This window comes from Myripristis murdjan, chromosome 13 (genome assembly GCF_902150065.1).
Source record: "Myripristis murdjan chromosome 13, fMyrMur1.1, whole genome shotgun sequence".
Classification (NCBI taxonomy): domain Eukaryota; kingdom Metazoa; phylum Chordata; class Actinopteri; order Holocentriformes; family Holocentridae; genus Myripristis; species Myripristis murdjan.
The window spans coordinates 40,957,641-40,972,110 of record NC_043992.1 but is presented as its reverse complement, the minus strand read 5'-3'; the positions used below and the strand labels follow the sequence as shown (position 1 = coordinate 40,972,110).

Below are 14,470 nucleotides of genomic sequence, written 5' to 3'. Positions count from 1 at the left end.
ATTTATTTTTTGGAAGGGGTGGGGGGGGTAGGGGAGGGATTTACCGCATATTTCTCAATTTTTTTATTGTTCTTTTATTTTTTACTTTCCTTGACGTTTTCCCTGCTTTTGGCCTGTACATTTACTAATTTATTTAGAATTTTTAGAATTTTTTTTTTCTTTTGATCAGATTTATCACTTTCCAAGCAAAAAATATATAAATATAAATAATAAATTATTTTTTTGTATTGTGTTTAATTAATTTTTACTTCACTTTTTCCTTGCTTTTGCCCTGTATATTTCTTTACTTAATTATTTAAAAAAAAGATCAGATTTCTCACATTCCAAGCAAAAAAAATACATTAATAATACGTTTAATTTTTTTAAGTGTATTTATTTCTTTTACTTTTTTTTTTTTTGTTACTTTTGCCCCAAATACTGATTTTCATAAGCCAAAGTAGAGATTTTTCATTACTTTAGAAAAAATAAAAGGAAATTTTGTTCATAGGGTAAAAAAAAAAAAAAAGCAGAGTGACGGGCTGTGGGCTCCTGGGTTCCAAACCTCCTGGGTTCTGGTGTTCTAAAGAAGAAAAAGAGCTGCGGTTCTTACCTGAAAGGTCGGGCAGGGTTCGGGGACGGGGCTCGGCGTGAACTTCGTGCTCGGCGTCGGCGTCGTCTCGGCTCGTTGTTCTTCCAGATGTTTCTGAGGCGTCCGGCTCTGTCGGCGGCGAGCGGCAGGATCCAGTGAACAGCAGCGTGTTCCCCGCCAGGCGTTTTGTTAAAGGGGTCAGTGAACCCTGGGGAAGGCCGCAGTGTGTACACACACACACACACACACACACACACACACACACACACACACACACACACATCGCTGCTGACACGTCACAGCCTCTCATCTCCACACAAACCTCTCAAAACAACTCAGACAGAAACAAATTCAGAGTTCAGAGGCTCCTGAACGGACACGTCACAGTCCTGACTGTAACGGCGGCAACAGAACACAAAGAAATCCTTCAACTGGAACCTGAAAATAATTACAGGAACGCTCCAAAGTTTTTGGCCAAAATCCCCTTTTTCATCCTCCGCGACCTCCCCAGACTGAGACCAGATGTTGGACACCATTTTCACCTCTGGACGTCCAGTGGCTCAGTTCCTATGGGTAGCATTTCCTGTTAGCTTAGCATAAAGACTTAAAGTCTATGGGAGTCATTAGCCTGACTCGGTCAAAGTGAAAAAATAAGCCTAAATTTTGGGAGTATATTCCCTTTAAAGAGGTTTTAGTGTCTGGAAATCTCAGGTGTTCAATATACGCTCTGCTTCATCAAATAAAATACCTTAATTTGGTCTTGAGAACAATCATAATTGTGAGTTTTAAAATAACTAAAATTAAAAAATCAAGGGGATTTTTGAATGGATTAAGAAATTTTGAGGTTTATTGACTATAATTTTCAATAGAATTGAAGGGGTTTCCATGTTGACAGTGAAAGTTGAGGGAAACTGAGGACTCGAGGGGTTTTGTGTTTCATAGTGACAGTCGTAGTACGCTACGCTAGTAGTACACTAATAGTAAAAGCAGTATTAGTAGTAGTACTATTACTCTGGCACACAATTTTATTGCACAGATGAGAAGCTGTGTGGGACTGTCATTGTGTCCTCAGGTGCTTCGAGTTCTTGGTCTCCAGTGGAAACTGTAGGTCCGAGCAAATGGCCGTGACCTCGGGGTTCCACAAGGTTCCGTCCTGGGACCCTTCCTGTTGAACTTGTACATGCTTCCGTTGGGCCACATTACACAAAATAATAACACAAATTACCAGTTACGCAGATGACAGCCAAACCTACATGTCTGTCATGGATCTGATGAAACTTTGTCTAACTATATAGCAAAACTTTCCCCAACTAAATAGAGAAAAGACTGAGATAATTGTCTTTGGAGCACAGAAAGAAAAGACAGAACAGCAGCTGTCGCATTAACTCCCTGTCTCTCATAACTAACATATCTTTGAATTATCTTGGACTCAGATTTAAATTTCAGCAGCCACATCGTCTGTGTGCTACCATCTAAAAAATACTGTGAGAATTAGAGGAATAATGTCCAAGAAAGACCTAGAACAGCTTAGCCACGCTTTAATTTCCAGTAGATTGGTTTATCACAATGCTCTGTTCACAGGGATTTCAGCAAAAGCTCTTTGGCAGCTACAGTTTGTTCACCAAAATTAGGAAATGTGACCACATCACACCAGCTGTAAAATCCTCACGCCGGCCTCCGGTCACTCACAGTCAGCCTCCAGAGCTTTTTGTTTTTCCACTTGATTTAAGCTGCACAGGTTAACATTTAACTCTGGTATCTCTTGTGTGGCCCGCCTGTACATTTGCACTCCTGAATCGTAAATCTTGTCCCTTTGCTGTGTTTTTGTCTGTGTGTGTGTGTGTGTGTGTGTGTGTGTGTGTGTGTGTGTGTGAAGCTCGTTGGATTGGAGGTGGCAGCACCGGCACTGCCAGAGGAACGTGTGTTTGGGTTGAACAAAGGAAGAGTGACGTGTGTGTTTTCACTGAGGAGAGCAACAGATAGGTTGTTATCACACTGTAGCCCTCTGTGTGTGTGTGTGTGTCAGTTACTGGACTTCAGACTCTACAGACAGTAGCTTCTGTTTTCCGGCTGCTGCTGTGTGTGCACACACACTGACAGAGCAGCACATTTACACACATTTACAGAGCTGAGTTTCTGTTTAGCCCAGTCTGAGCCTCTGTGGCGCCCCCTGCAGGTGGAGCATCTCCCTGTCCAGACTATGACGGTGTGTGTTAGGGCCACTGTAGAACCAGGGGAGAAGAGGTGATATTCCCAGAAAAAAAAAAAAAAAAAAAACTCAGAATTTCCAAACTGCTAAATTTGTGAGGAAAAATCTAGGATATTCTTTGAGATTAAAGCGGTAAATTTACAAGAAAAAAACTTGAATATATATGTTATATATGTTTACATATACATATGAATATTTTTTTTCTTGAACTATGGGATTTAGTAAGACCAAAATCCTGGTGATTTGAGCCCCGAGTCACAACATTATCATCAGCATCTGGACTTTGAAAAATCCGGTAAAATTAACAGAAAAATAGCAAAACAGTAAAATAAAATAAAAATTAAATAAATAAATAAATAAAAGTAAAAAAAAAAAAAAAAAGAAAGAAAAAAAAACAATAAAATTACTAGAAAACTAGCAAAAAATAACAATGAAAAAAATCAAAATAATATAAATAAAATAATAATAAAAATGAGTTTTTTCCTCATAAATTCAGGACTCAGATTTTTTTTTTTCAAATTTGTGACTTTATAATCTCAGTTTTCCAGCTTTTTTTCTCATAAATTTACCATTTTAATCTCACAGAATATCTGATTTTTTTCCCCATTCATTTACAGATTTAATTTGGTAAACGGTGAGTTTGCTTTCTCAGCCATCGTCCTGCAGGCTGACCGGCACGACACACAGATTCTTCCAGTCATCTTTAAATTTAAATAAACATTTTATTTGGTTGATATAAGAAATCCTTTTAAAATGACGGCTGCTGTACACATGAACACGTCGGGCGCTACAAGCAGATGAAGACGCAAAACAAAAAGAGTTCAAACTGAGGACCGCCGTAACACAACAGACATTGGTTTTTTTTTTTGTTTTTTTTTTTGTGGCTGTGATTAAAAGTGCCACCAAGATACAAACGCAGCAGAAGAACAGACGACCAGCTTTGCATTCTGGGTGTTTCTCAGCCTCCGTGTCCCACCGGGTGAAAACTAAACAGCTTCAGCTCTCTGGAGCTTTTAGGCTGTAAAAGGCCGACTCCAGCGTCTCGTATCCCAGGAATAAACCTGTTCAGCCGACCTGCAGGTGTAGCCAACACGGTGCAGAACCAGGTACTGCAAACCTCTTTTCCCAGGTGCATCAGCCTGGAAGCAGCACCTGAGCCGCGCCTGACACCACACTCATCCTGACACAGGACCTGCACTTCCATCAGCAGCCTGCTCTGCTGGCTAAACAAGTGTACACGCAGGCTAATCATGTTAATGTTAATATGTTAACGCTAGCTGCTGAAGTAGTCCAGTCATTTTATGAAAAAAACCCGAGGACAAACTGCAAGAGAAGCAAACTCGACTGATTCTGTATCCTCAGTTTGTCCTGAGTGAGGAAAAGTCCCAAGGAATCCCATTGGTGGAAAGTTTTGAAAATCACCTCTGTATGACCATATAATACCAAAAACAGCCTTTTAACACACAGGGGAAAGGGGTTCAACATTTGACTTTCAGATATCACTATAAAAATTCACAAGTTGATTACACACACAAAGACAAGAAAAAAAGTCAATTACAAGTTCTTTGAATTATTCTGTTTACATATGCATGTAAAGGTTACTATATAGTAACCTATATACTATATAGTAACTATATAGTAACCTATATATCGGTGTTTTTTTTATCACAGATATTAAAACAGTGAATTAAAAGGTTACTATATATATAGTAATATCTGTTCTGGCATTTATTCCTTATATTCCTTATTAGCGCATATCAAATCAGATAATGCAGAATAATTCAAAGAACTTGTAATTGACTTTTTTTCTTGTCTTTGTGTGTGTAATCAACTTGTGAATTTTTATAGTGATATCTGAAAGTCAAATGTTGAACCCCTTTCCCCTGTGTGTTAAAAACAGTGTTTTTTGGTTTTATATGGTCATATAGAGGTGATTTTCAAAACTTTCCACCAATGGGATTCCTTGGGACTTTTTTCCCCTCACTCAGGACAAACTGAGGAGCTTCTCTTGCAGTTTGTCCTGGGTTGACCCCAGTTTTGGCCTAAAATGACTGAAGAGTCGTCTCTACGTTCTCAGGGTTCTGTGTTCTCCGATCAGACGGGTCTGAGATCAGGTGATCGGCTCAGACGGCGGCCGGCTCTGAGCGCTGAGGCCCAGACGCTCAGGTGAGGACCTCCAACATGGCCGCCAGAGGACGGCGGCCCGGCCCGAGGGCTCACGCTGCAGACGGGTACCTGGTGCCGGGCGAGCCGGGGTGGGGCGGGGCGGGGGGGCGTTTGGGCTCGCGGCGGCTGCCTGTGTGAGCTGGGGGGGGGCGGAGTCCAGTCTGTCCTGTGGCTCCTGATGTTTGTTTGTTTGTTTGTTTTTACTCTGAGTGTTGCCCCCCCGCCCCCGTCGGTCCCGTGCGGGCGGGCCTACATGGAGCCTCCCCCGTTGCCCCCCCCGCCCGGCCGCCGGGTCCGCAGGTCGTGCCAAACTTTGACGAAGGGCTCCCGGTTCTTCCAGATGAGCTCGTGGCCGAACAGGACGTACCAGCTGTGGGACAGGGGAACAGAGAGCATGATGGGTAAAGGAGAACAAACCGGCAGCAGCAGCACCTGTCTGTCTGTCTGTCTGTCTGTCTGCCTGCCTGCCTGCCTGTCTGTCTGCCTGCCTGTCTGCCTGCCTGTCTGTCTGCCTGCCTGCCTGCCTGCCTGTCTGCCTGCCTGCCTGCCTGCCTGTCTGCCTGCCTGCCTGCCTGCCTGCCTGCCTGCCTGCCTGTCTGCCTGCCTGCCTGCCTGCCTGCCTGCCTGCCTGCCTGCCTGCCTGCCTGCCTGTCTGTCTGCCTGCCTGCCTGCCTGCCTGCCTGCCTGCCTGCCTGCCTGCCTGCCTGCCTGTCTGTCTGTCTGTCTGTCTGTCTGCCTGCCTGCCTGCCTGCCTGCCTGCCTGTCTGCCTGCCTGACTGTCTGTCTGTCTGTCTGGCTGCTGCCTGCCTGTCTGCCTGCCTGACTGTCTGCCTGCCTGCCTGCCTGCCTGCCTGCCTGTCTGTCTGTCTGTCTGTCTGTCTGCCTGCCTGTCTGTCTGCCTGTCTGTCTGCCTGCCTGCCTGTCTGTCTGTCTGCCTGCCTGTCTGTCTGCCTGTCTGTCTGTCTGTCTGCCTGTCTGCCTGTCTGTCTGTCTGTCTGCCTGTCTGACTGTCTGTCTGCCTGCCTGTCTGTCTGCCTGTCTGTCTGCCTGTCTGTCTGAAAAGACGTACATGCCGAACAAGGCTCCGCCCAGGTGAGCGGCGTGGTCGAAGAACTTCCATCCCAGCACCAGGCCGGCGGTATCCATGGCAACGATGGCTTTCAGCGCCTGGGGAGAGAGAGACAGGCAGTCTGGGTCAGTCTGATGCTGACAGACATACAGAGAGACAGACAGATACGAAGACAGGCAGACAGGGAGAGAGAGACAGACAGACAGACAGACAGACACAGAGACAGACAGACAGGTTCCTGTCTCACGTTGCCGGCGGTGAAGGTGTACATGGGCAGGAAGATGATGGCCAGTTTAGCTTCTGGCATTTTGGTGCAGACGGCAGCCAGGACGCTCATGATGGCTCCTGACTGAGACACACACACACACACACGCACACACACACACACACACACACACACACACACACAGGGTGACATCAGCATGACCTCAGCGTGGCATTATCACCATTTATTTCAAACTTCTTTATTTCTCACAGTTTCAGCGCTTTGTGAATAAACTGTAGTGCTATCATCAGGTCAGAGAGAGAGAGAGAGAGAGAGAGAGAGAGAGAGAGAGACGGGGGGGGGGGGGGGGGGGGGGGGGAGAGGGAGAGACAGACAGATGCTGTGTCTCAAATCGTGCACTTCCGTTAGTGCCCTGTCTGTAAGTACACTTAGCTGACAGTGCACGAATTTCGACAGTGAAGGGTGTCTCAACTGGCGCACTTCTCGTTGTGCACTTACCGGAAATGACGATCCCACGACTGCGGCACCGGCCGCTCACCTGTCAGATCCGGCAGACCCGACCGGGTGGGCGCGGTACCAGCCGGAGCGGCGGCCGGCCCGCCTGATGCTGACCGGAGCCGCGGCCGGCTTTGGTTTTCGGTGGTAAAGTTATCCAGAAGTAGACGTGTACACATCCTATCTTCAAAATAAAAGCATCACCACTGCTTCTAATGTATTAGGTTTTTATTTTTGTAAACAACCGGAAGTCACTGCACTTTGCACAATCGCTAGCTTGAGAGTTATCCGAAAACGTCGAAGCAATTTTCAGAACAGGCGTTCTTTGGACAAACTAACCACATGTTTGGAATCTACGTAGTTACTTTCTCGCCTGGAAAAAAATTAAAACTTAATAAAGTGACATATTAACAGTCGTAAAACAAAAAGTAAACTCAGCTTTTATAGCTAGCTGCTTCCGGTCAGTGGTGCCGTCAGGGTGAGAAGAGTCCATCGTTCCACACTCAACTTTTTGACCGTTTTGAGTGTAAATCCGGGCATTTACAGTGCACTTAATTTTGTTAGTATTTTGTTAGTATTTCCAGTGTGAACGCACTTATGCACTCAAAATACTAAGTGTAAGTGCAGAAGTGCGCGATTTGAGACACAGCAAGAGAGAGATTGCAGCAACAGCACTGAGAGCCAAACAGTGAAACAGAGTCAGCTTCATGTTCTCATTGTTTTCCAGCTGTGAGAAGCTCTGATGGCGTTTTTCCACGAGAACCTCCTCGGCTCGACTCGGCTCGACTGGAACAGCCGAGCAGGTCCTAAAACAGTACCTGGCACCAGGTACCACCACCTGATGGGAAAGCTTACACACCGAGCCGAGTCGAGTCGAGCCGAGCCGAGCCGAGTCGAGCCGAGTCGAGCCGAGTCGAGTTGAGTCGAGCTGAGTCGAGCTGAGTCGAGTCGAGTCGAGCTGAGTCGAGTCGAGTCGAGCTGAGTCGAGCTGAGTCGAGCTGAGTCGAGTCGAGTCGAGTCGAGCTGAGTCGAGCCGAGTCGAGTCGAGTCGAGTCGAGCTGAGTCGAGCTGAGTCGAGTCGAGTCGAGCTGAGTCGGGTCGAGCTGAGTCGGGTCGAGCTGAGTCGAGCTGAGTCGAGTCGAGTCGAGTCGAGCCGAGTCGAGCCGAGTCGAGCCGAGTCGAGTCGAGTCGAGCCGAGCTGAGTCGAGTCGAGCTGAGTCGAGCTGAGTCGAGTCGAGTCGAGCTGAGTCGGGTCGAGCTGAGTCGAGCTGAGTCGAGTCGAGCTGAGCCGAGTCGAGTCGAGCTGAGTCGAGCTGAGTCGAGTCGAGCTGAGTCGAGCTGAGTCGAGCTGAGTCGAGTCGAGCCGAGCCGAGTCGAGTCGGGTCGAGCTGAGTCGAGCTGAGTCGAGCTGAGTCGAGTCGAGCTGAGCCGAGTCGAGTCGAGCCGAGTCGAGCCGAGTCGAGCTGAGCAGGTGCTCGTGGAAAAACGGCAGAAGTGTTTCATGCTGCAGCTGTGAGCGCTCCCCTCCTGCCCGCTGGCCTCCTCTCTGACACACAGCTCAGAGGTCAGAGGTCAGAGGGCAGAGCTCAGAGGTCAGAGCTCAGAGGGCAGAGCTCAGAGGGCAGAGCTCAGAGTTCAGGAGGAAACACAGAACAAACAGAGATGAGCTGCTCACCGCTCCGAGCGACGGGCCCAGCCTCCCCGTGGCCGTCTTACACACATAACTGACAAACGTAGAAATCACACCTGACAACAGAAACAACAGGAAACTGATCAGTGCAAACAAACAGAGAGAGAGAGAGCTACACACCTGACCTGACCTGACCTGACCTGACCTGACCTGACCTCACCTGACCTGACCTGACCTGATCTGATTTATGGGTTTGGTTTGACTCACAATTCACTATTTAGTTGTTTGATTTAAGAATATTTTTTCTTTTTTGGAACAATTAAAGCAATTTGAGTCGATGGTTCAGTTCATAAATATATACACACATATATCCACATATCCATCAACCAACAGAGGAGAAATCACTTTCCTGTTGCTTGTGAAATGTGAAACAACACAGACGCCAGAATCACAGATCAAAAAAATCTGTATATCTACAGTATATATGTATATCTATATATACACATATATAACCTTATATCTTTCTCTATCTATATCATTATCTATATCTATATATGTGTATTACAATTTACAATTTTCAGGACTTTTTTGGTTTCAGGTAGTTTCCTTGTTTTTTTGGTGCTAGTTTCCTCATGTTTCTCCATAAACCCCAGAGCCTCGTCCTGCTCGATCAATCTGACAAAAACCAAAACACATCACTGTGTTCTCTGCACAACATCGCTTCAGTTGGTCTGCAGTTCTTCCTGAGGCCTTGTTTTTATTGTCCTGTCAGTTGAGGGTTTTCTCTCAGCTCGTGTGAGCGGTGCGGAGCGCGGTACCTGCAGACAGGTAGACGGCCATGAACTGCTCGCGGCCCAGCATGGACACGATGCTGCTGGAGAAGCTCCACAGGACGTACATGTTGGCCGCCATGTGGAAGAAGGAGAAGTGGCTGAAGGTGGACAGCAGCATGGGCAAGCACAGCGTCTCTGCAGCGCGCGCACACACACACACACACACACACACACAGGGTCACAAACCAACCACGACGAAAACAACAACAACAAAACTGTGTAAACGTCCTGCCTTCCTTCACATTAAAAGTCTCCCTGTAATTAAAAGATGTTACTTGTCGATATTTAACGAGCTTCTCTGTGGGAAATAATCAATCATATCATATTTTTTTTTTTGCAGCAACGTGAGAAGATGTTGAAATTACAACATAGCATCCAGCCACACTCTAACTCGAATCAAACGGCTTGATTTCTTTCAAAAACACAGGCGAAAGAGCAATAAATGACATGAACTTTTGCAAGAAATTAGAAAAAGATTTCAAGAAAAAGCAGCCTGGGACATTGCTGTAAAAATAGGGAAATAAATTATTTCCAGGATTTTTTTGGTTGCTTAATTTCAGGTAATTTCCTTGTTTGTTTTTGTTTTAATTTGTTTTGTTTTTTTTTGTTTTTTTTGCACATTTTTGTGTCATTTCTTCTTCAGTTGCTTTGCTCCATTTTCTCTTGTTTTTGAAACCAAGCAGATGACTCTGCTCAGCAGGAGGAAAGGGGGTGAGAGTCGGTGTGCGGCTCACTGGAGGCCGGGTTGGAGGTGAAGTACTTGACCATGGAGCGCTGCAGGGACGGGACTCTCCAGCAGCAGAACACCAGCGCGTTCGCCACAATGATCCCTGGGAAAAACAGACGGACAGGAGGCGGTCAGCGTGACGACCAAGCCCAGGAAACCCAGAGCTGCTGCGCCGCCGTTTAGTCGGACAATCTCTCCGACACCTGAACGCAGCGCTGCAAACTGACCTGAGACCGTCCGCTGGCCCTCGCTCAGGCTGTTCCACCATTGGTTGATCTGGAACACAAACAGCCAATCAGAGCCGAGATGACACCATCAGTGCCCTCCATCGAGCATCCGTCTGTCTGTCTGCCTACCTGTCTGTCTGTCTGTCTGTTCATCTAGCAGAGAGAGGAGGTCATACCAAGACAAAAAAACTCAGAATGTTTGAGATTAAAGTCGTGAATTTACACGGAAAAAACTTGGATATTCTGTGAAATTAAACTGGCAAATTATATAAATATAATAAAAAGTATTTTCAGTATTTTTTTCTCATAAAAGCTTTTTTTCTTGCAAATTTACAATTTTAATCTGAGAAAATCTGAGTTTTTTTTCTACATTACTCCCCTCTCCTCCCTCCAGTGGCCTTAACACGCCGCCGTACGCTCACAGTCAAACGTAAACAGACGTCAGACTGAGGCGCTCTGCTGCTCACCTCTTTGCGGAAGTCTCCTTGTTTCTGAGGACGCAGCTTCTCCAGCCAATCAGCTCGCACCTCGTCGAAGTAGCTCTGCACTCGAGACTTCAGAGACTCGTACTGCCAGATCGCCGCCGAGCCGAACGAGCAGCCTGTAAACTGACGGGGAGTTAGCATGTGACCCGTCACCCTCCACAGCACAGCACTGAACACACACACACACACACACACACACACACACACACACACACACACTTTGACCTGAACCTAAACTGCCTCAGCGCCCCTGAGCCCCAGCTGAATGCAGTTCCATTTAGCCAATAGCACGTTATCAGACGTATGACATCACAGCCTGTGTCACCATGGCGACGGAGCAGGCAGACCTACCCCGACAGTGAACAGCAGCGGTTTGAGCAGCCTGCCGAAGGATCTGGGGGGGCCGGGGGGGTCCCGGGGGACCCAGGGGGGCGGGGGGGCCCTGCTGGGCTCGGGCTGGGGCGGGGCCACCTCCTCCTCTGCCCGCTTAAGCTCCGCCTTCTTAGCGGCTCTCCTGAAGCCACATCGCTGCTGGAAGCTGAGGCTCAGCCTGCAGAGAGACGGGCAGCACAGAGTCTCTGTTCGGCTGTTTGTGGATCGAGCCTCCGCCTGCAGCTCGAGCAAAACAGCCGAGCTAAAGCAATGCTCATTGTTCTCTATATACACATATAGACAGACAGACACAGTGCATTCAGAAAGTATTCAAATGAATTTAAACGACTGTAATATCAAGCTGCAGCACAGCAAAACTGTTTGGTTGTTTGTATGTTTTTCTGTTTAAAACAGTTTCTCAGTCATTTCAACACAAAAAAAAAAAAACAAGAGTGGGACCTCTGAGCCCTGGTTTTACTGAGGTCCAGGAGGCTAATCCACAAACCAGGATTAGAGAGTTGGACAGATACCGGAGGAAAAGGTTCTGCTGTGTCCTGGTCTAAAGTTAGTCTCAGCTCACTCTTGTTTTTTTTTGTTTTTTTTCCAGTCAAAGCCAACTGATGCAGCTCCAAGACTGTTTAGGCCCCAGTCTGCACACACACACCATTTTACAACAGGCCACAAGAACACATGTGGACTGCAGGCTTTGGGGCCCAAACTGCATGGGATTAGCAGAAGGTGGGCGTGTCTGCAGAGGGGAGAGCCGTGGCTGCCCAGAGAACCCTTTTTCTATTTTTTTTTTTTTGGCAAATACAATCTTACATATCATCTCACACAGTTACATCTGTACTATTGATAAAGTCACAGAACATATGTTTGAGACTTTTCCTTCTTCAATTATCCAAATGTTGCCCTCCCAAAGTATTTTTTTTTTTTTTTTTTTAAACAGTAGGACATAGTTAACTATATATAATCGAACATGGGAAGCTCTTCATTCCATGGTTTTCCAGAGCTCTATGGTAAGGAATACACACACCCGTATACATACACACATGTATATCTACATATATACCTACACACACACACATATCTACATATCCACATACATGCTTACATAAAAGAAGATCAAACAGAAACTTACATACACATCGTTTCTTATTGATGTCCATACCTACATTTCCTATTGTGTCTAGTGCATAAATCCGTTAATTGTGTCAACATCTCTTCAACCATATTATCAAGTCAGTTCAAATCTGATCTGACTGGTTTGATGTGCTCAGTCCACTCGGTCCAGATCAGGTCAAAATTTTCTTTCTGGATCCTGAGGGGAAATGACTGTCGCTCAATAGTATAAATTTCACATATTATTTCTATCCACTCTTCTATAGTTGGTGGGTCTGGTTTTAGCCATCTCCTTGTGACAGCTTTCTGTTTGCTGCCAAAAGTTTATAAGCAAGTTTCTTGTCATTATTGTTCCGTCTATCTAACTGGATATCACCCATGAAAACAGTATCACATCTGAGAGGAATACTACTACTACTACTACTAACATGCTCCCGCTAGCTCAGATTATGGAAAACAACAAAATATGCTACCACAGTTATGCAGACGACACACAAATCTACATAACCATAACACCAGGGGACTATGGTCCAGTACAAGCACTGAGTAAGTGCATTGAACAAATCAACAATTGGATGTGTCAGAACTTCCTTCAGTTAAACAAAAGACAAAACTGAATTAATTGTTTTTGGAGCCAAGGAAGAAAGATTAAAAGTTAGCGCTCAGCTTCAGTCAATAATGTTAAAAACCACAAACCAAGCCAGAAATCTTGGTTTAGTCATGGACTCAGACCTGAATTTCAACAGCCACATTAAGACAGTTACAAAGTCAGCCTACTATCACCTTAAGAATATATCAAGAATTAAAGGACTTATGTCTCAGCAGGATTTGGAAAAACTTGTCCATGCATTTATCTTCAGTAGACTTGACTACTGTAATGCTGTCTTCACAGGTCTCCCTAAAAAATCCATCAGACAGCTGCTGTTGATTCAGAATGCTGCTGCTCGAGTCCTCATTAAGACCAAGAAAGTGGATCATATCACTCCAGTTCTCAGATCTTTACACTGGCTTCCTGTGTGTCAAAGAATTGACTTCAAGATATTGCTGTTGGTTTATAAAGCACTAAATGGTTTAGGGCCAAAATACATCTCTGATCTACTGCTAAATTATTCTGTGAATTTCCTTTGGGATGAATAAAGTATCTAACTAACTAACTAACTAACTAACTAAACTAAATTATGAACCATCCAGACCTCTGAGGTCGTCTGGGACAGGTCTGCTTTCTGTCCCCAGAGTCAAAACTAAACATGGAGAAGCAGCGTTTAGTTTTTATGCTCCACATATCTGGAACAAACTCCCAGAAAACTGTAGATCTGCTGCGACTCTCACTTCTTTTAAATCACAGCTGAAGACTTTTCTGTTTGCCGCTGCCTTCCATTAAACCACATTAAGGTTTAATATTTTATAATGCACTGTAACTTTTAACTTCCTGTTCTATCTTATTCTCCTTTTAGCTTCTTTTTATTAATTGTTTTTATGTATGTTTTCCTGTGTTGCTTTTATATTGTTTTAATGCCTTTATGCTCTATGTAAAGCACTTTGAATTGCCTTGTCGCTGAAATGTGCTATACAAATAAACTTGCCTTGCCTTGCCTACCAAATACATTGTTAACAAATGTATTTCTTGCCAGTAGGGGCGAGAACCCATTTTCATTCACACATCTGGAGGTCAGAGGTCAAAGGACCCCGCTGGAAACAGACATGACAGATGTTTCCTCTCGCTGACATTTAGCCAAACTTTGAAGCGACATTTATCCCCCTCACTGCCGACCAGGCACGACATGTGGGACATCGATCGATCCCTTAGGTTGTCAGGTTTCATATGCAGATGGTAAGGGGGTGAAGCTGCAGCTGAGACGACTGCTAGCTGCGGGCTAACATGATGTGAGGAGGGCTAAAGTGTGAATCCCTGACACCGCAGCAGCTGTGGAGGTTTTAACGCACAGCAAACAGGAGCGGGACCAAAAACAACAACAACAACAACAACAACAACAACAACAACAACAACAACAACAACAACAAGGGACGAATCTCTAACTAAAGTTACCCCTTTAAAATTAGCCCTATTAAACCTGAGTAAACATGATGTGGGACAAATGTCTGTTCGCTCCGCTAGCCGCTCCGCCAGCGAGCGGCGGGCCGTGGCCGCGCCAGGCCGACCCACGGTGCGTGTGAGGCGGGCGGCGGCTGTGCCCGGTGTCCGTACCTGCTTCCTCTCGCGGTGCCGTGTAAAACCTCCCTGCTTAGAGGGAACAAACAGCTCCTCCACGCCATCTTACGGCCCGGTGACCCACACGACCCCCGGCAGCCCCGTCACATCCGGGTCGAGTCAACAACCCGC

General features: G+C 45.9%; 1 protein-coding gene across 1 annotated transcript; it reads right to left on the bottom strand.

Annotated features, from left to right (window-relative positions):
• Positions 1-4,709: 4,709 nt before the first annotated feature.
• Positions 4,710-14,470, bottom strand: parlb (presenilin associated, rhomboid-like b). The gene is made up of 10 exons (XM_030066566.1): positions 14,336-14,470; positions 10,987-11,185; positions 10,618-10,758; positions 10,151-10,199; positions 9,931-10,026; positions 9,182-9,331; positions 8,409-8,479; positions 6,260-6,361; positions 6,013-6,110; positions 4,710-5,313 (listed from the first exon to the last, which is right to left on the bottom strand). The coding sequence occupies exons 1-10, from the start codon at positions 14,401-14,403 to the stop codon at positions 5,193-5,195; spliced, it is 1,095 nt and encodes a 364-aa protein (XP_029922426.1). The 5' UTR covers positions 14,404-14,470; the 3' UTR covers positions 4,710-5,192.

Excerpts from the sequence above, each read along its gene's own strand:
- parlb (XM_030066566.1), bottom strand. The coding sequence starts at position 14,403 with ATGGCGTGGAGGAGCTGTTTGTTCCCTCTAAGCAGGGAGGTTTTACAC. Across the intron at positions 10,027-10,150 it reads GGGCCAGCGGACGGTCTCAG|GGATCATTGTGGCGAACGCG; the intron begins GTCAGTTTGCAG and ends TGTTTTTCCCAG. Across the intron at positions 9,332-9,930 it reads CACCTCCAACCCGGCCTCCA|AGACGCTGTGCTTGCCCATG; the intron begins GTGAGCCGCACA and ends CGCGCGCTGCAG.